At 41.8% G+C, this 22023-nt stretch overlaps 2 protein-coding genes across 4 annotated transcripts; both read left to right on the top strand.

Moving 5' to 3' along the window:
- Positions 1-2447: 2447 nt before the first annotated feature.
- On the top strand, positions 2448-10356 carry ppp1r16a (protein phosphatase 1, regulatory subunit 16A). The gene is made up of 10 exons (XM_061804950.1): positions 2448-2710; positions 3190-3260; positions 3838-3983; positions 5342-5445; positions 5554-5678; positions 5858-5983; positions 6075-6150; positions 6235-6364; positions 6453-6606; positions 8768-10356. The coding sequence occupies exons 1-10, from the start codon at positions 2464-2466 to the stop codon at positions 9290-9292; spliced, it is 1704 nt and encodes a 567-aa protein (XP_061660934.1). The 5' UTR covers positions 2448-2463; the 3' UTR covers positions 9293-10356.
- Positions 10357-11712: 1356 nt separating this feature from the next.
- Positions 11713-19692, top strand: bco1 (beta-carotene oxygenase 1). Of its 3 annotated transcripts, XM_061805296.1 has the most exons (13): positions 11713-11775; positions 12431-12569; positions 13109-13193; positions 13285-13413; positions 13503-13632; positions 14521-14668; positions 14743-14893; positions 16283-16503; positions 16575-16832; positions 17238-17343; positions 17433-17527; positions 18902-19013; positions 19177-19692. In XM_061805296.1, the coding sequence occupies exons 3-13, from the start codon at positions 13136-13138 to the stop codon at positions 19329-19331; spliced, it is 1563 nt and encodes a 520-aa protein (XP_061661280.1). In that variant the 5' UTR covers positions 11713-11775; positions 12431-12569; positions 13109-13135; the 3' UTR covers positions 19332-19692. The 3 variants fall into 3 exon arrangements, with proteins under 3 accessions (XP_061661280.1, XP_061661279.1, XP_061661281.1); XM_061805295.1 differs by lacking the exon at positions 11713-11775 and having other exon boundaries at positions 12243-12569; XM_061805297.1 differs by lacking the exon at positions 11713-11775 and having other exon boundaries at positions 12243-12569; positions 13067-13193.
- Positions 19693-22023: the final 2331 nt, after the last annotated feature.

Raw genomic sequence — 22023 nt, 5'->3', positions numbered from 1 at the left:
TCATGTGACATGTTTCTTATTTACTTTAAGCATGGATTTTGGAAAATGTGACCTACCTGTACAAAGAGTGTTCAAGGTTAGGAAAAGGAAAGTGGCGGCGCTAGTATAACCTGACAGCCATACAAATGTCTATTGCCTGGTTCTTTTATTCTTGAGGTAAAACTGCAATGATTATGAAAAGTTTAACAATGTTTTCAAAAATCCAAAGTCAAACAATGAGATTTTGTGAAGGTTCAATGTTGGGCCTTCCCACAAATGGCTCAGACCAGCATCCGTGTTGAAGAGCCCACACATGTACTTGCCCACTTGTTTTTTGCACGAAACTGCTTCCTGTCATGATGTAATGCAGTCGCGGACCAATTCTAGCTTCAGCCTAGTGTTTGGGATCTGTTTAGTAATTCAGTCTGATTTTCCCATCGTGCCCTGAGACCCAGCGACATACCGTGCTCCACTTTCTTTGACTTTACTACTGAATGTTTTGGCTATTGCGAGGAATGCGTCATCCACTATATTAATTGTGTCGTTTTACTTACCGTAATTCCCGGCCTACAGAGCGCACCTGGTGACAAGCCTCACCGAGTACATTTGTAAAGGAAATAGCATTTGGTACATACATACGCCGTAGCTGTGTAAAAGCCGCAAGTGCCCACATTGAAACACAAGATTGCTAATTCTTTTACAAAGAAAGACGGTACACAGAGTTTAATGCTAGTGCGGTGCTAGCCCTAATGCTAACGCTAACAAGGCCGGTAAAAATAAAACTTACCTGTAAATATCACTGAGACACAGCAGCAACACTCTAGCACAGCGCTAACATGGCCGGTAAAAATCACTTCCTCGGCACATATATTCCACCGGTCTCATTCATACCTTTTCCACTCGAGTGCCGCCTTGCGGCTGTTGGAAAAAAATGCACAAATTAGCTGCATCACCGCATGAACTGCAGGGTTGAAAACGTATGAAAAAAGTCACAGCTTGTAGGCCAGAAATTACAGTTATCGAGTGGCTCACACATTACTAACACATTGAGTTACCGAAGGTTGCGGGGAGCATTCTCTTAGTGGACTCCTCAATACACCCTATATTGATGTAGTGTGCGTTTTTTTGTGTTGGTGCAACTAAATGTAATGCAATTAGATATTTCGAAGGATGTCCCGATGTGCATCTGTTATGGGAATTAGCAAACAAAAATCTAGGCAATGATGTGTCAGCGTGCAGCCAGTAATTTCTAACAGAACCAATGTTAAATATGGAAATGAATGTAATTCATCCTAGATGTCTGGTGATCACAATTTTACTGATTGCCTCGAATTGACCTCGCTCTCAGCGCTCACAGGCCCGAGTCTAAATAATATATAAGTAGCTGAGAAAAGAGCCGAGTGTGTGCGAGTGTGTGTGTGTGCATGTGTGTGTGTGTGTGTGTGTGTGCATGTGTGTGTGCGTGTGTGTGTGCACATGCACACACGTGGGCGTGCGTGTGCCCCAGATATTGCCCAGTTTGTCATGCTGTTGGTAACTTGCTTGAAGCATGCCAGTCTAAGATGTTATCTCATGTCCCAGACCAGGTTCAGTCTGCTTCACGTCTGTTCACACCTCCTCAAGTCTTACTTTGTGTTTATGCCCAACACCTGTAAAATGTGGGTTTTGCCACAATGTGTGTCAATCATTAATGACAAGTGTCCCACCGTCTCATGTTTCCTTTGGGAGAGGAGGGAGTTCTTTTAAGGAGCTCAAGAGTTAAAAGATAACATAGGTAGGAGAGAAGTGGTGGTACATTGTACTCTAACACGCCAATTAAGTCTACTGTGCTTCCCCACAGTTGCAGCCAGAAGACTTGCAGTGTCCAACCCAGTTCTTTGGAGGATCAGCCAATGCTTTGCGAGTTGCAATGCATAAATGATTTGTTTTTTGAGTCATCAGCAGTCACCAGCAAAGGATTTTTGGCATGTATCAACTGCAAAAGAAACTTAATATTTAAATACAAGTGAGAGTGGCTCCTATTTTGTATCCAAGTCCTGAACGCAAACACCAGCAATATAATTCACAAACTCAAATGAAAGCTCTAACCTTGAGAAATGGGATTTCAACGGTGGATCATTGGCCAAGTGTCCCATCAATGAGATGGAGGAGAAGAGGACTAATTTTTGGTTGCAGCAAATATTTTTTGTTTGGGACACATTGTTCACTTTTCCTGCCATGATAGATGTGATTTGAACGATGGGAAAGAGACACTGCAGTCATTCTATATGTTCCTCCTTTCTGCAATCATGGCAATATGTGTCTTCTGATTCCACTACCTAAGGCAGAATCATTGGCAGTAAGTACTTTTTTTTTTTTTTTTGCTTTATTTTTATAGATACATTTCTGCACCCTCACCTATGCAATGTAACAGACTAAAAATACGGATTACATAACACTTGAACTAAGGGAAGCAGAAATATTTCGGGACTGTGGTGTGCCATTATGGCAGCCGACCACTGTGAGTTGCTAGCGGAGATGTCCACCATTGGGCGTCTGAGTGCCACTGAACGCCTCAAACATGCCCAGAGGCGGCGTGCTCAACAACTGAAGGCATGGGCTCAGGTGGAGAAGGATGCAGCACGAAGTTCTAAGGCCAAAGCGGATAAGAAGAAGAAGCGTACAAGAAAAATTACCTTCCCCAGCGCCACCACCCTTCTTGATGCAGCTGCACGCAATGACCTGGATGAGGGTTAGTAGAAGTATGCTTACATTAGTCATATTTAATAATTCAGAGAAGACAGTATTCCCAAATATTGTGAAGTGTCATGAGTAGCCAAAGTTCTTATACCGCCATTATATTCGCTGCCTAAAAGCAGTATGGGATTATTTTTTAAGATCAAGTCTAGCCAATCAAAAATCTCTTATGTGAAGGCAGGCCCTCCCTTATTTATGTAGTGCAAGACCTCAGACAGTTATCCAAATATTAATATGTTGATTGGTTAAAGCTAGATTAAAATAATGCATGCATAAATGACACTTACTTTAATTCTCTGTCTGTCTTTGTCTTCAATGCTCTTTGTCAGGTGTGGAGTCAAAGCTAAGAATAGTAGCAAATCCTTTAAGTTCATTGTTAGCTTGGACATTGACAATCATATCCATTTATAGAAGGTAGATTTCTGCAATGTATTTAATGAAATGTGTATGTGTATATTTGTGTATGTCATCTAGTAAGGGAGCTGCTCAACAGTGGCGTAAGCCCTGATCTGGTCAATGAAGATGGACTGACTGCCCTCCATCAGGTAGTCACACATATTCCCATCAGGCTGGCTAGTTGGATGCGAATGAGCCATCCAAAACGGTGTCATCAACTTTTAATTGGGTTCAGGTTCATTTGGATTGTCACACCTGTTCCAACCCATCCAGGTTGTACAGTCTAAACTACTGTAAATCTGAAAGTTAAAGCAATGTCCAAGTCCCCTTAAAAGTGCTATTCGTCTGCTTGTCAATGTTTTCTGGTTCTGTTTGTCTTTGTTTTGTCTGTACCTTCACTTATCTTCATGATACAAACACAATGACTCCTTCCCAGAATTTAGTGAACATTCTTTTCCTAAAGGGTTTGAGTCATATTCCAAGGGCAATGTTCATAAAAATCTTTTGGCTGACAAACTCTTCTATGAGAAGCACTTAGAGGGGTTTTTCACCATTCTTCTCATTCTCATTACGGCAGCAGAAGATTTTTCCTCCTTAAAAATGTTGTGATGTTTTGATACACAAAGTTTTACTCCCCACCCCATTAGCATGCAGTCTTCCCACCTGAATCAAAGCCTCTATTTGCAATAAGCTTCATGCAAATGTCCATCTGTTCTGTCCTCCCAGTGCTGCATTGATGATTTCGTGGCCGTGGTGCAATGCCTGTTGGACGCTGGTGCTTGTATCAACGCCTGTGACAGTGAGCTGTGGACACCGCTGCATGCTGCTGCCACCTGTGGGCACACTGGCCTGGTGCAACTCCTTATTCAAGCGTGAGTTGGCCTGAGAACATTTTCCCTTTCTCCTGCTGCAAGTTACTTTTTATGGTTCCGTTGCCATTTTAGACCAGAGCGCTTACTGCCAGACAGCTCTCAAAGTTAGCATAATTTGTGGCTTGTGGTTTTCAGGTTCACTTCTCGACTTTTTGCAAATGTGTACATGAATCACTTATTTATTGCAAAGATTATGATCTAGACTGGCTCCACAATAGACAAAATCCTTGAAGTAGCGACCTATTTTCTTCAAAACCAAGGCATAGTATGTGCTTATGAGGTGCGGGTAGTGCTTTTGTCCACTTGGCATCGCCGTCCTGACGTTATACGTAGTTGTGATGGTGAAAGTGAACCTGCCTTAAAAGGCAGGTCTTGACTGAAGTAGAAGTGAACGAGTGAGGACGCACAGTCAGGCGACTGTTCACTGGCTTTAACATTCGCCACTTTTTTTCTGGTGAGTGATGAGGCCATCAGCAGATTGGTTAAGATTGTGCTTGTGTTTACTATATTTTTTTTTTTACCATTTGGTCAATAAAGCAATTGGAAGACCACTTGCATCCTTCCCTTACCTTCATCATCTGTTATAGATTCCAAATACGGTCATTTCCGGCCTTTAAGCCACAAATTTTTTCACATGCTTTCAACCCTGTGGCTTATGCAGTGATGCGACTAATTTTGTGCATTTTTTTCTAATGGCCGCAAAGGCACTCAAGCGGAAAAGGTAAGTGACGTCAGTGGAATATATGTGCCGAGGAAGTGACTTTTACTGGTATTTTTAATTTTTTTTTTTTATACCTGCCATGTTAGCACTGTGCTAGCCTGTGGCTGCTGTGTTCTGCCATGTCTCAGTACCAGTATGTTTTTTTTAACTGGCCCTGTTAGCACTGCGCAAGCTTTAGCACCACACAAGCGCGTTGCTGCTGTGTTACTACCGCGTCTCAGTGATTTAGGTATATATATATATATTTTTTTTTTTTAACTGGCCCTATCATTGCTGTCCTTCCATGTTTTTTTTCTACTGTTTTTTTTTTTTTTTTTTTTAACCAGCTCAGTTCGTGCTACCGTGTTGTTGCTATGTTAAGCTAAGGTATTAAAACTTTTGTAAACTCTTTCTGTATATCATCTTTCTTTGTAAATATCTTATGTTTCAATGTGGCCACTTGCAGCTTTTACACAGGTGCGGCCTATGTATGTACCAAATGGTATTTCCTTTCCAAATGTACTGGGAGAGGTTTATAATCAGGTGCGGTCTGTAGGCCAGAAATTACAGTAGTTTTAACTAGTGGTTGTAAGCTTGGGAGACACTGAATTGCACTCTGATCCATGTTTCTTCCTTTTTGTGTGTATGGTACCTGCAGTGGAGCAGATCTTACGGCCGTCAACGCAGATGGAAACATGCCTTATGACCTCTGTGAAGATGAGGCCACTCTCGAGCTTCTGGAGATGGTCATGGCTGAACAGGGTCAGAGAAATGAGTCAAATAACATTTACATGAACCGGCATTGATTTCAAGGTACTCCTGATTGCTAAAATGTCAGCAGGAAAGTCAGGATAAAATGTGGTTGTGCAGGAATAACACAGGCGCGTATCGATGAATGCAGAGCAGCTAAAGAGGTGGCCATGCTCGCTGACATCCAATCTCTAGTTCAGAATGGAGCTGACCTAAACAGTCAGGATGATAATGGGACAACACTGGTGAGAATTTTGTTTTCCCAAATTGCAAATAGTCTTTAAAGCTAACTTCTTTGTGTTATGATTAAACAACCAAAAGAAATTATTTTGAAGGTTAAAATGGCTTGATATTCATTACAAGGGTTGTTTATGAACCAATTTTGGATTCTGATGTGCCACTTTTTGTTGATTGTATCTTTTAGCTACATATAGCATCTGCCAATGGATACCTGTCTGTGGCGGAGTTGCTGCTGGAACACAAGGCAAAGGTGGAGATAAAGGACTGTGATGGGTGGACCCCGTTGCATGCTGCCTCCTGCTGGGGACAAGTAAGTGCCGCAGTCAGAGAAACGTGATCTACCTGTAGGAACTCACTAAAATTGTATGCGAGCAAGTAATAGTGATGTGTTTGAAACATAGATCCAAATGGTGGAGCTGCTGGTGGCCCATGAAGCCAGCTTAGATACAAAGTCAATCCTGGAAGAGACTCCCTTGGGCATGTTTTGTTGTTGTTGTTATATGCAAAACTTCCAGCCATGTAGCTTTCATATGTGAAAATAATATCTGAATGTTTGTAAAGATGTGTGCATGGATGAGGAGGTCAGAGCCAAACTAATGGACCTCAAGCACAAACATGATGCCATTATGAAAAGCCAGGACCGTCACAAGAATACCTTACAAAAACGAGCTTCTAGTACCGGCAGCAGAGGGTGAGAGTGGATATTTAGGCCACCAGTTTAGTTTGAGGGAACTCGTGGGAGTAGCGATGTAATGTTTTTGTGTCATTTATGCACGTAGGAAAGTGGTGCGTCGTGTCAGTGTGAATGAGCGCTCGAGCCTGTACCGGCGGGAGCATCACAAAGAGGCCATGGTGTGGCAAGAGAGGGGCCGAGAGCCTGAATCACAAGATGACGACGAGGACCGTCTGACAGATAATGAGCTTCACCAACATGTGAGCATTTATAAGGAAAATCTGTCTTGTGCAACACTGTGGTATAGAAAATGGATGGATGACAAGTGTACAACTATTTAAAACCGTGTTGCTCAAGAAAAAGAAACAAGTGACTTAAAGGTCAAGTGTCATCCCTATAAACATTCTAAAATAGATATTGTAATGAAAAATACATATAACATTATTCACTTCAATGTCTATACGAAAAAATAAATATGAGCGGAGAGCGCATCATCCATGCACAAAGTTGCGGAAGTGTCATTCGACAACATCCAAGTGGTCGCTATATTGGGTGCATCCCCTGTCCGTGACGTCACCCGGACATTCGCCATTGAAAACACACGGTGGACCCTACTATGGGAGATGAACACGCCCCTTCTGACACGGATGCTCTTTTCGAAGAAAACATCACACAACCGAGTGAAGTTACCGGGGCAATATTACCCTATTGATATTCCTTGATATGCGATCACGGCCAAACCGCCTCCCCGTGCGATCCACTTCCGCGGCGGAGATGAGCCATCGCGGTCTGAACAACGCTGCCGACAACCTCTGCGCCGAAAATGAGCCACCACGACCGGCTGCGACGAGCCAACCCGGTCGCCAGGAGGTGGCTTATCATGGTGCCGAGCCAGGCCGCTTTATGGTGTTGTTCATAGCCGCCGTCGTCCGCGATGAACAACACCGCTGAGCTTTACGGCGTTATCGTCACACGCGACTGAGTGCGGCATTGTCGGCAGCGTTGTTCATAGCCCCTCCCATCCGCTAGGCGACCCAGCAGCCTTCGCCGGCGAGGTGACGCAATGCGACGCAGCAGCCTTCGCCGGCAAGCCCGCCGCCGTCCGACGCGCACATCGTCACATTTAGCACTCCTGTCACACGTACACGGTCTTTTGTTACGTTATGAGAGACGGATTACGTGGTCCTCCCCAAACTATGATTTTTTTTTTTAGTAGCTGTATACACACACCTACCTGTCATTTGGAACCCACGAAGCTCTCGTCGTTTGCACCTGTCCAATCCATTTTTCACGATGAACCAGGTCTCTTGCAAACTTATTCAGGGTAAATCCATCCTCAAGCATCCTCAGTGTTCATTCAATGTCCAGCAATGCAACAAGCCGGCAGAAGGAACAAAGAGCTACTTTCCACCAGGTAAAACTAATAGAAACAAAAAAGTCCACTTGAGGGCGGTCCTCCCATGTACGTCACTTTCTGCTTCTTCTCGAAAACAAATCCCTCGAGAGGATTTTCATGACGGCAGTTACAAAAAGCTGTATACGTCAAAATCATGTTTTGTGGTGAAAAAACGCATGGGTCCATGTCTGGTGCCGTTTTTTTCATTAATAACATACTAAACATCATCCATTTCATGACACTGCCCCTTTAAAAAGTTAGTGGAACACCGACCTTGACCTCTGATCGTCATTGAGAAACACAGTCATGTCAGGATATAAACTTGGGACGTACCCACCTTGAAGATATCACTGTTAAGATATAAACAGGAAAATCAGCAAATTAATCTGGGGAACATGTGCTTTTTTTCCCTCCATATTCAATCTTCAATGTTGCTTACTAAATAATATGGTAATGCATTATTACCATTTCTTGTTCAGAATGATTCACCACCAAACTTAGCAATTATTACTATTACGCCCCCATTAAGTTATTGTATAGCAGTGATTTTCAAACCGGGGGGCATGCCTCTGGATGGGTGCAGCAATATGAAAGGGGGAGGGAGCGTGGCAAACATCAGCTATCATGAAAACTTTTCATTATTGTTACACCCAGCTGTTATTTTTTTATTCCCATGGAATAAATAATGTTTGCATAATGATTTTCGGCGCGTCCTGCACACCCTCTGGCTGAAAAATTACAAGCTCATGGTGGGGGGGGGGTGATTATTTCAACTCCAAAATGCGGGGGCTGTGCCTAAAAAAAAAAAAAAAAAAAAATTTTAAACACTGCTTTATAACAAGGGTGGGTATACGTTTGTCCTCAAATGACACTTCACAGTCCTGATAATGCAATTATTTTGTGATCTAGATTAATAAATTTGTGTTTGACCCACAGGCTCACCTCTGACCAATGACGACGACACACCATCACCACATTGACACAAATGTAAATTGTTTAATCATTCCTTACATCTTCCCATTTAGGCTGCAGGTGGAGCCTCGTCACATGCGGATGAGCCAGATGCCTCTATCGGCGATAGAATTTCAAGCCTAGGCAATGGAGGGACATCTGTTTCACTGGCCTCTTATGTGCCTGGAGAGCAGTGGCGTGGTGGCGGTCGCACAGAACGCAGCGCCTCCTACGAGCTCAACCCATCATCGGGGCCTGTAGAGGAAGAAGGCTCAGACAGTATGACTCGGGAAAAATCCCACCACACATTGGCCGACCTGAAACGGCAACGGGCGGCGGCTAAGCTCAATAAGTACCCAGCACCTCCGCCACCTTTGACCCCACCAATAGAAGAGGAGACCCCTGGTGCTGCGTCCGAGGCGACGAGTTCCGCAGCCCTGCGGGTGCAGGCTCCAGTGATGCAGCACCACACAGAGACAGTAGCCTCCTCCAGTCAGGTGTTCTTCACACCAGCCAGTGGAGATCCTCCTCTACTGAAATTGAGAGCCCCTGAGGAAGAGCAGTCTACCAACAAGGAGCCTTGCTGTGGACTCATGTAGGGAGACAGAAGTTGGATAGTTTTTACACTCCAATGTGGATCAGAATTATTCTTACACTATCCTGAGAAAGTATTATTATTGGGTTAAAAGGATAGATTGCCTTTGACATCACTTGGTATTTTGCCAACGTATGTGCCCGATGATGTCAACTCTTGGGATACCTGTGTCCATGACACCATAAAAGGGACATCCAGTGTAACAAAATGGCGTTGCATCCAGTGACCATAAAAGGAATTAGTGCAAACAAGGTGAGTTCATGTTACCTGGTGATGCTGTGGCATGACATGTTCAGGGGCTCTTGTTGTCGAATAAAAGGTAATCATGGGGTGTCTTATCAATAACAAAAACAGTCATTTGTCATCATACCTGTGAATAGGTTGCATTAGAGTCAAAGATCTGTTACTAACCATTTAATTGTTAGCATGTTTGTGTTATCCTAAGAATGAGAAAATGTCACAACTTTAACGTTAAGACACCTGTTTTCACCTGCACAAGCCACGTGAGTGTGCCCATTTGCTGCCAATGCTGTGTGAGTGCTTGGATGACTCCCCCACACCAACACCTCAATGAAGCCCTCTGCACACAGTCATACCCATCATTGATGCGGGAGAGAGCAGTAAAGGAAGCTATTCACATGTATGACCACAAATGACCTTTATGTATGACTAAACGACCCAACTGTATGACACCCCATGATTCCCTCTGATTCTGCAGGTGCCCAAATCATGATGTCATGCCACAACAACACCAGAAAAAAAGTGGTAACTCCTTTCATGGTCAACTGATGTGACATTAATGGATACAGGTGTCCCTATAGGTGACATCATTGGGCAGGTGTGCTGGCAATGTGCCATGTGATGGCATCATAGGCAATCCATCACTTTGTCATTAACTCGGTAATACTCCCCCCCCCATCTCATGAGTTGACTGCATGGCGCACATTTTTCGACTTTGCTCATCTTGTGTTCTTCGTGAAAGCTTGACAATGTCAGCGTTTCCTAACTTGATTGAAGCTGTGAAAGACAAAATCTTGACTTATTAAATATTGAAAATATGAGCTTTAAGTTGCACTTTTTTTTCCCAGGAACTACCCTTTTCAAGACAGTACATGCTCAATTAAATTATGCTTAAGTATTGACATAATACAGCTAAGATTTTTATGCTTGGGAGATGACTTAATCATGTTTTGTAGTAATGTACAGTATTGCCATTCATACAAAGTTGTGAACAAGAACTATTGTATTTATTACCTTGCATGTTTTTTCTGATTTGAAATCATACTAAAGAGTAATAAGAGGTAAAATATAATTAAATCACTTAATTTACTTAAAATACACAATTAATCAACCATTATTCATAAATAGATGCATAATAATGCTATGTAAGCATTTACATTGTAATTTGTGAAGTAAACTGACATCTAGTGTTGAATATGACAACACACACAAACAGATTTGTTGGAGAACAATATTTCCAAGCTGAGCTAGATTTTAGATTGCAATTGTCAGCCGAAAACAAAATGTGATAATCCCTTTTTCTGTGATTCACATACATTTTGATACATCATCATCATCCTTCCCCTGATATTGAGAATCACCAAATAAGTCATGTTTACAATGGTATCAAAAATAAACTCCACTGCATAAGCAGTCGCCGACTAAATGTGCTTTGTGCTTGCTTGGGAGAGCGTTTTGTCCTCAAGTTGCTCCTTATCTTGCATCCTATCGACCAAACAGTACTGATATAACATCTGATTCCAACCTAAACCTTAAAAGCGAATAGTGGATCCAAGATTATGGGATGTGAAGATTAAATCCTTATCCTTCAATGATGAGTGGAACCACACCAATTTAAAGCTTTGATCACATGCTTATCAAGTTGTTTTCCCCTTTCCATGAAGAATTTGTTTGCACAACATAACTCAATAAATTGGACACGACTCACAAGTTTGTGCAAAGGTTAATTGTAAAGTAAGTAAAAGTCACCACCTCTATTTTCCAAATGTATGTCAACTGTGATTTGATTGTTTATAGTTTGTGTGTGTGTGTGTGTGTGTGTGTGTGTGTGTGTGTGTGTGGTTAATTGCCATAAAGTAATAAAAGCAATCTGGTCCATTAGATGTTCCTAGAAATCAAACGTCACCTGAGTTCATCAGTGTGCCTTGCAAACAGGCAGCTGTACTACACCTATCAGTGTTACATCATGTAATCCCTGGAGAAAATAATAATTTTTTCAATGTCAATCGAAACATGAAATGTAAATCTTAAATGATTATTTTTAATTCAGGAGAAAATTTTCAAGCGGTACAGTGGACGCTGACCACACTTAAGCCTGATTACTTCCTGGCCTGTTGAATCAAGAAATCAGCTAAATAGAACCTGTTGGACAAAATTAGCTGGCACAAAGACAACTGGTTCGCATATCTGATCACAGATCTGAGGAACCGCGTTAAAATCCATCTTGCATGTTCTCCCCATGGTTGTGTAGGTTTTCTAACAGTATTCTGGTTTCCTCCCCCATCCCAAAAACGCATGGTGGGTTAATTGAGGACTCTAAATTGCTCGTAGGTGTGAATGTAAGTGTGACTGGTTGTTGAGTTGTATGTGCCCTGGATTGGCTGGTGACCAGTTCAGGGAGTACCTGAAGATAGCTGGGATATGCTCCAGCACACCTGTAACCGGCATGAGGATAAGCAGTTGGGAAAATGAATGAATGAAAATATACTCAAAGCTGCTTGGCCCTGTATGAAAAAGTAACTGCCCCTTAAACCCAATAACTGGTTTTGCCACCCCTCGGCAGCAACAACAGAAATTAAATTATGAATTTTTAAAAAGTGCCGTGGAATATTTTACATTTCTGTGGAGAGATTTTGACCCACTCTTTCTTGCTAAATAGTTAATTCGGCAACAGTGGAGGGTGTTCTGGCATGAACAGCTTTTTAAAGGTGATGACAAGTCCGGACTTTGACAAGGTCACGCCAAGCGCTTTTATTCTGAACTTGACCTGCTCGTTCGTTGTGGATCATTACCTATGTGCGCTCCAGCTTGAGGTCACAAAGAGATGGGCAGAAATTGTCTTTGAAGAGTTTTTCGTAAATTGCAGAATTTTTGCTTCTATCAATTAAAGTGTGTTGTCCAGGTCCTGAAGGAGAAAAGCAATTCATGACCGTCATCTAAACACCCGAAGTATGGAAGCCCAGATTTCCCTCTCCTCAGCCACTTCATCCACCTTGCCCAGGGTGATCCAAAGGTGTTCCCAGGCCACCAAGATTTAAAATGTATGAATTTTTTTTTTCAGGTTTATTCAGATTTACCTCTCTGGTGGATGGGAAAGTGTGATTTTGAGTTCAACTGGACATTATTTATTGTCGTTAAATTGCGTTTGTTGAATCAAGGTTCTATTGTATACAGTATGTATATCAATGTACAGTATAATTCAGCATTTGCATTCATCAGGTCCTGTTGATGTACTCATTCAAATATAAGAAAAGTAATCAAATGTAATCACAGTATTTACTTTGAGAAAGTAATAGAAATATCTAGTATTGCACTTTAGAAAGGGTAACATCATTTTATTGCAAAGTAATCTTCCCAACAGTGAATATAACCATGACTCTTAAGTTAATCATTAGCTGTTCCTCTGTAGACTGGAATGCAGATTTAACAAATACTGTACTGTGTTTATATATGTACTCTATGTCATACAGTACGCAGTTTGTGTTTCCACCTGCAATTTAGATAACCAGCCGTCCTCTCGTCCCTCCCCTTTGCAAAGAGCTTTAAAAGGAGTGATTGGCATGCTGTTCTATTTATTCAGACAGCTTCACGCGCATTCGCAGTCAACATGGATTTTTCAAAAAATGCAACAGAGTGCCCTGAACCCCTTAAGGCAGAAGTGAAAGGTTTAGTTTTTTCCTTTTCTTTTTGCACTGTGGGCTTGGCATCAGGAAAATGTTGCATTAGAGCTTATTTTGTTGCTGTATTTATTTTTAGGGAACATCCCCTCCTGGTTGCAAGGCACGTTACTACGCAATGGCCCAGGAATCTTCTCAGTGGGGGATACCAGCTATGACCACTGGTTTGATGGCATGTCCATCATGCACAGCTTCTCCTTCAAGGATGGTGAGTCTTTCAATTGAAAAACTAATTCATGAATAAAAACAAAACTGTTTTTTTTTTTTATTATTATTATTGTTGCTGCACTGTTACAGGTGAAGTGATCCACAGAAGCAGGTTCCTGAGGAGTGACACCTACAAAGCCAACATGGAATCCAACCGAATTGTTGTATCTGAAATGGGAACGATGGCTTATCCGGACCCAAGCAAAAACTTCATTGTCAAGTAAGCGGCATTCTTGACCTTATACTTAACTAAATGATGAGGACTAGAATGGTTTTTAACTAATTCTAGAATGGTCTTTAACTAATTCCTCACTCTAAAGAGGGCAAAATGGAGATAGATTCCATAAAATGAGAGACACACGAGTTTATGGTCAGGTTCAGTGATTCCCAACCAGGGTGCCGTGGCAACCAAATGAGGCGCGACAGACATTAATTCACCTGAAAAAGATTTATTCATCACAAATAATTTTATCTGTCTATGCCATCGACATATAGTGATGAGCAGAACAAGTACATAGATGGCAGAATGTACACTAAATAAACTAGCTGTAGCTGTTGAAAAAATGAAAAATCACGACTGCATTAGCTTTCGGATTAATTAAACTAGCTCACGTTTTATTTCGTGAGTAAATGCAGACATTGAGTATATATACCTTTTGTGAATCAAATATTCTGTCTTTTCAAAAATATTAATTATTAGTATTAATTAGTATGTGAAAGCATGCTGTTTTCAGCATTGTGTGCAATTTTTATGCCATTTTACAAATCTATTTTTATGTTTATTTTTACATTTTTACTTTTCTATACACTGATACAGGAGAAGCTCTACTATGTCATTGTATCATGTATAATGACAATATATGGCATTCTATATTATTGGGATCCAAAACATTATCTTTGTAAAATAGCCTAATACTCTTGGAACACTCTTGATTTTGTGGCTGGTGTGTGCATGTGCAAGTTCTGAGCTCTCTCACATTTGGTGGACATTTTTTTTTCTTACAACTTTTCTTTCAGTATCTCTCCATCACACTCACTTTGTGGTTAGACCTCAGGGTGGATTTTGTCATTTTATGTGTGTGTATAATTTTTTTCTTTTTCTTTCTAGGGCAATCACTTTCCTCAACCACACAGTGCCTGACTTCACTGACAACGGCGCCAGCAATTTTATCAAATACGGTCAGGATTATTTTGCCACCTCAGAAACCAACTACATTCGTAAAATTGACCCAGTCACCCTGGAAACTCAGGAGAAGGTAATGCTCATCCGTCTCCCCAAAAAAACCAAGTTTCATTAAGTGTATTAAGTATATGAATGGTTTCCACCAAGGTGGACTATATGAAGTTTGTGCCTGTGAACTTGGCTTCATCCCATCCACACTACGACAAGGAGGGTAATGCCTACAACGTCGGTACTTGTGTCGCTGAAAAGGGGAAGACGAAATACCTCCTGTTCAAAGTCCCCGCTGTTTCTCCGAAAGGTACGTGATGACCTGCTCTACTTTGTCCCGACAACTCAACTGGCTGGATCCTTATCTACAGTCAAAATGCTATAAATCCTGCACATGAAATGACCTAAAAGACTTTGTGCGCTACTTCCATTTGGAAACCCTGATATACTTTGTAAAAAGTCTTGGTAGTGACTCAAGATTGGGGGTGAAGCAGTAAAAAAGTGAGTCACTGTTAAAATTTTTGGCCACAGCTGCAATGCCATCGCAACATTTGCAATCAATATCAGGGTAACCAACATTATATAAAACTATGAGCGCACGTAAAGGTTAAATGTCATCCCTACAAACATTCTAAATTAGATATTGTAATGAAAAATACATATAACATTATTCACTTCAATGTCTATACGAAAAAATAAATATGAGCGGACAGCGCGTCATCCATGCGCGAAGTTGCGGAAGTGTCATTCGTCGACGTCCAAGTGGTCGCCATATTGGCTGCATACCTTGTCTGTGACATCACCCCGGAAATTCACCATTGAAAACACGCGGTGGCCCCTACTATGGGAGACTAACACGCCCCTTCCAACAGGGAAGCTCTTTTCGAAGAAGAGAACATCACACAACCAAGTGAAGTTACTGGGGCAATATAACCCTATTGTTTCGAGCCATATTCAGATGATATGCGATCACAGCCAAACCGCCTCCCTGTCAGATCCACTTCCGCGGCGGAGATGATCCATCGCGGTCTGAACAACGCTGCCGACAATGGCCCACTCAGCCGCGTACGACGGCAATGCCGTAAAGCTCTCTGCGGTGTTGTTCATTGCGGACGGCGGCGGCTATGAACAACGCTGTAAAGTGGCCTGGCTCAGCGCCATCATAAGCCACCTCGGCGCCGAAAATGAGCCACCCCGGCCGTCAAGGCTGGCGGGCGGCTTCGACGAGCCACCCCGGGTCTCTTGCAAGCTTATGAAGGGCAAATCCATCCTCCCGAGTGTTCCAGCAATTTAACGAGCCGGCACTTTGGGTAACACGAAGGAACATCGACCTACCTTCCCAGAGGTAAACCTAATAGAAACAAACGAGTCCATTTGAGGGCGGTCCTGCCATGTACGTCACTTCCTGCTTCTTCTTGAAAACAAATCCCTCGAGAGGATTTTCATGGCGGGAGTCACAAAAAGCTGTATACATCAAAATCACGTTTTGTGGTGAAAAAACGCAAGGGTCCATGTCGGCTGCCGTTTTTTCATTAATAACATACTAAAAATCATGTATTTCATGATAGTGGCCCTTTAAATGTTGCTTTCACTTTTACGCTATAGTCATAAAACAAACTTTTAAAGATAATATAATAAAAATGATATAATAACTTGCTGCAGCAGTAACTATAATGTATTTATTTTTAAACTTCTGCAGACAAAGACAAGAAAGACGCCGCTTTGAAGAACGTGGAGGTGATCTGTTCAGTACCGTGCCGCTCACTCCTGACGCCCAGCTACTACCACAGCTTCGGCATGACCGACAACTACTTCATCTTCATCGAGCAGCCCTTCAAATTGGACATCCTCAAAATGGCCACCGCCTACATGCGGGGAGTCAACTGGGCCAGCTGCCTGAAGTTCTGCCCGGAAGATAATGTAAGCACTTTCTTTACTTCAGCCCTGCTGACCACCTGGAACTAAAAAAAAAAAAATGTGATTCCTTTTAGACCCTGATCCACCTGATCGACAGAAAGACTGGCAAAGTAACGGAGACCAAGTACTACACGGAAGCAATGGTCGTCTACCATCACGTGAACGCTTTCGAAGTTGACGGTTACGTCGTCTTCGATGTGATCGCCTACAAGGACAGCGGCCTTTACGACATGTTTTACCTGAGCAAGTTGAAAGAAAAGCCTGGCTCTCACGACAGTAGCTACTCCAAACCAAGCTACAAGAGATTTGCACTTCCAGTTCAACCAAGCAAGGTCAGAAGAACACATGCCTGTTTAAGTCTTAAGGCAAGGGTGTCAAACTCATTTTTCTTGCGGGCCGCATTGTAGTTCCGGCTTCACTCACAGGGCCGTTGTGACTGTGAAACAATAAAAATATTTAATCATCTTATAATATTTACATCATCAATTTATGAACTAGTTTTGAAATCAGAAATCAAGGGCAACGTGTTTTTCACTTGGTAACAAAAATGCTTGTGATATCTCAACTTCATCATTTATGATAATGACATTTTTAAATTTTGGTACAGATTATTGCAAGAATCATGAAAACTGACATTCGAGATTTGGCTCCGCAGGCCACATAATATCATATCTGGCCCCTGGGGCTGATTTTGACACCTGTGTCTTCGGGGCTACTGAGCTGTTCTCGTTGCATAGGGGGCGCCCATCGGTGAGAATCTGGTGAAAGGGACGTGCACCACGGCCACAGCAGTGAAAGAGAAAGAAGGCAAATTAGTATGCCAGGCAGAAGTCCTCTACGAAGGTGAATTCACGCAAGTAGTCACGGCAAAATTCTGGGTTAGAGGCATTTTTACCCATTGAAAGTCACATTTCTTTTTTTGTCTCCATCAGGGATTGAACTGCCACGAATAAATTACGATCTTAACAGCAAGCGACATCGCTTTGTCTATTGCAACTGCGTTGAGGAATCGGCACTCTCAAAAGAGGTACGTTTGTTTGTATGTTCTTATGCAATGACAAAATCCAAGAACAACTGAGAGTCCTTTGACTCGCTTGGGTATTTCGAATTGGCTAGCTCTAAAAGTAAGGAAATGCATTGTTCACAGTGAGATTGTTTTTCTAAAATTTATAAATGAGAATACCGCAAGGTGGAAAACTGTTAAGTGTTCACTCTGAAGCTCCTCAAACAAACGGCGACAGGTTACTGTACCCATGGGTGTTCTTCATTTGACAAACCTGCACCGAGCTAACACAAACAATGGAAAGAGAGGAAATCCATTGGGCCCAAGTGGTACAGAAAATATACTCTAAAGCATTTCCCGTCATTATAACTGCACGCTCAAATCACCGCTGTGACGTCCAAGGGAGGAAACAAGCACAAGGACGCCTCTTGTTTATGCCAACAGAATAATGATTATTCTTAAATGCCACAACATCCTTTCCGCTGAAGTTCACCATGTTTACGCCTTTCCTCTGATATGATCAGTGTTGCCAGTTGCAGGGCCTTTGGAGCGCATTGAAGCATCCACCTCTAAATACCGGTGCTATTCCGTTGTAATTACCGAAACTTATCGCAAAATTAAACACAAACACATAGGCCTGTCAAAAATGGGTAAAGTTTTTATGTATCGTTGAACTATTGTGGCCACAGCAACAAGTGCAGGAGACATGCCCACACGTTCATTAACAGCAGGCGCCCAGGTGAAGTTTGAGTATGCAAATGCCTAATGGAGGTTTTATTTGGAGCCTCTCTGATCTGAAATGTAAATTTTGCAGGGTTTTCAAACTGAAAAATTCCTTCTTTTTTTTTTTTTTTTAAATCACGGCAGGCTATCAGTGTCATAAATCCAGATAGCGTAATTACTCAACTGTGGTAAGTGGTTCTTTATCAACATCGGCGTTTGTGGTAAGAAATATTGTCACGTTGATGGGATTAAATGGCAAAGCATGATAACTTCACAATTTTTTGTTCTTAACATCACAAATAAAGCTATCTCTTTATTTATTTACATTTCTTTTAAGTGGGACCAATGTACAATGTATCGCATTGACAAATGTTACACGTCATAAAAAGTGAAGTCATCGCTCAGTAAACTCTAATCCCCCCAAGTTTGTTTCTTGGAAAAGGACATTACCAGGTACATTCAACAATTATCCTTTATCGCTCTTATCAAAAAATACAGCCCGCAACTGGTCAAAGGTCAAAAGATAACTTTTTCTACTTTGCTGTACTATTAGTAGTAACATCTATTTCAATCCACAGTAGCTGACATACCTTCTGAAATCCTTCCAATAGATATTTTTAATTGCTGATTAACCCCATATTAAGATGATTTATTATTATTATTATTTTAATTTAGATTGCCAAGTTTGACACAGAAACCAAGCAAGTACTGACCTGGAGTGAAATCAACTGCTGGCCATCCGAGGCAGTATTTGTCCCCAGGCCGAATGGCGAGGCAGAAGACGATGGTAAGTGTTACTGACCAGTTAAGTTCGTCACAATATGATTTTATGATTATGCAATCTTTGTTTTTAATAGTTTTATGAAATTGTGACTTTGTGATGAGATTTTTTACATTTTACTGCACTGTCTTACTCTATTTTTGTTGCTTTTGTTGTTGTTTTTTTGGAGGCGTGATTTTATCATCGGTAATCAACACCAGCCCCGACCAGTCTAACTTCCTCTTGGTTCTGGATGGCAGAACATTCAAGGAACTGGCTCGGGGTTACTTGAACACCGAGCTCCATAAGGACATGCACGGATTTTTTATCCCTCATGGAAATTAGTCACTTATGGTATGCATGAATATGTATTTCAGGAAATTCAAATCCTTAACTTTGCCAACATGTATAACTTGTAAACTACATTCCACTATAGTTGGGACTACTAAACAAAGTGATGAGGATGGTAAAAATATTGTATAAAAGATGTCTCATATTTGACTAAACAAAACCATTTTTTTCTAGTATTTGGGATGTAATACAGTTCTGTATCTTCTCTACGGTGTCTCAGTAAACATGAACCACAGGAATACGTAGTTCCTATAAACAGAAATGTCTTGTTCTTTGTTCTTGTTGCTTTGTTGTTCTTTCTTTGTTCTGAATGTCCGACTGCCGGAGAAAAATTCTTTGTGTGTTTTACACACTTGGCCAATAAAGCGGATTTTGATTCTGAAGAAATATGAATTAAAATCATCCTCGGCTTACTGAGTTCAAAATGTTTGTCTGCCAAGAGGCCAGAAATTAGATCGATTTAATTTTCTTGAGCTTATTTGGAGCAAAGATCGCCACCTTTCCGCTCCCGAGTCAAATACGGACAAAGCTGATTCAAAACTGGGTCAAAAAGAAGGAGCTGTCAGAACTGCCTTTTAAAATATTAGTATGTTTGATTTTACAGCATGTCTACTGTAGTTGACAGCAGAGCAATTTTACCATACAACAAAATTATAACAGGCTGACATGAAAATAAGTAATCTTTATTTGAAAAAAAAATAAATATTTAACCTGTTGGGGACACGATAGGCGACTGGTTAGAGCATTGGCTTCACAGTTCAGCCAAGGGTTCAAATCCCAGCCCTGCCTGTGCGGAGTTTAACTGGGATAGGCTCCAGCACTCCCGTGACTCTTGTGAGGATATGCAGCCCAGAAAATGGATTGATGGATTTAGCCTGTTTTTCTGTTCAAATGGTAAACAAAAAAAGCTATTATATGTAGGATCTACATAGTTCAGCAGGTTATTTGCCAGGTGCAGTTTGACGTCCGGGAACTGTTGTGTGTGTGTTTTTTTTTTTTTTTTTTTTTTAAATCATTTAAATATGCATCAGAATACAAAGAATCAAAGCAGAACAGTTCCAGCATAAAAGGTATAAATATCTTGCTTTTTTGATTGACCGAACAGCTGAACAGGAAAAAAACAAACAAACAAACAAAAACACACAGTCACATTCTTCTTCTTCTTTTCCTTTCGGCTTGTCCCGTTAGGGGTCGCCACAGCTTTTTCCATCGTAGCTTATCTCCTGCATCTTCCTCTCTAACCCCAACTGCCATCATGTCTTCAATCACAACATCCAGAAACCTTCTCTTTGGTCTTCCTCTCGCTCTTTTGCCTGGCAGCTCCATCCTCAGCACCCTTCTATCAATATACTCACTCTCTCGCCTCTGAAGATGTCCAAACCATCTAAGTCTGCTCTCTCGAACCTTGTCTCCAAAACATCCAACTTTGGCTGTCCCTCTAATGAGCTCATTCCTAATCCTATCCAACCTGCTCACTCCGAGCGACAACCTCAACATCTTCATTTCTGCTACCTCCAGTTCTGCTTCCTGTTGTTTCTTCAGTGCCACCGTCTTTAATCCGTACATCATGGCCGGCATCACCACTGTTTTATAAACTTTCCCCTTTATCCCAGCAGAGACTCTTCTGTCACATAACACACCAGACACCTTCCGCCAGCTGTTCCAACCTGCTTGGACCCGTTTCTTCACTTCCTGACCACACTCACCATTGCTCTGGATTGTTGACCCTAAATATTTGAAGTCGTCCACCCTCACTATCTCTTCTCCCTGAAGCCTCACTCTTCCCCCTCCACTTTTCTCATTCACGCACATATATTCTGTTTTACTTCGGCTAATCTTCATTCCTCTCCTTTCCAGTGCATGTCTCCATCTTTCTAATTGTTCCTCTGCATGCTCCCTGCTTTCACTGCATATCACAATATCATCTGCAAACATCATGGTCCAAGGGGATTCCAGTCCAACCTCGTCTTTCAGCCCATCCATTACTACTGCAAACTGGAAGGGGCTCAGAACTGATCGCTAATACAGTCCTACCTCCACCTTAAATTCTTCTGACACACCAACGGTACACCTCACCATTGTTCTGCTGCCCTCATACATGTCCTGTACTATTCCAACATACTTCTCTGACACACCAGACTTACGTATGCAGGACCACAGTTCCTCTCTTGGTACTCTGTCATAGGCTTTCTCTAGATCCACAAAGACACAATGTAGCTCCTTCTGACCTTCTCTGTACTTTTCCACGAGCATCCTCAAGGCAAATAATTCATCTGTGCTACTCTTTCTCGGAAAGAAACCATACTGTTGCTCACAGATACTTACTTCTGCCCTGAGTCTGGCCTCCACTACTCTTTTCCCATAACTTCATTGTGTGGCTCATCAACTTTATTCCTCTATAATTCCCAGAGCTCTGAACATCGCCTTTGTTCTTAAAAATGGGAATTAGTACACTTTTCCTCCATTCTTCAGGCATCTTTTCACCCGCTAGTATTCTGTTGAATAAGTTGGTCAAAAACTCCACAGCCATCTCTCCAAATTGCTTCCATACCTCCACCGGTATGTATCAGGACCAACTGCCTTTCCAGTTTTCATCCTTTGTAGTGCCTTTCTAACTTCCCCCTCACTAATCACTGCCACTTCTTGGTCCTTCACACTTGCCTCTTCCACTCTTCCTTCTCTCTCA

The sequence above is a fragment of the Syngnathoides biaculeatus genome, chromosome 19 (assembly GCF_019802595.1).
Source record: "Syngnathoides biaculeatus isolate LvHL_M chromosome 19, ASM1980259v1, whole genome shotgun sequence".
Lineage (NCBI taxonomy): Eukaryota > Metazoa > Chordata > Actinopteri > Syngnathiformes > Syngnathidae > Syngnathoides > Syngnathoides biaculeatus.
The sequence above is the reverse complement of the archived record's forward strand: the minus strand, read 5'-3'. Positions and strand labels throughout refer to the sequence as shown.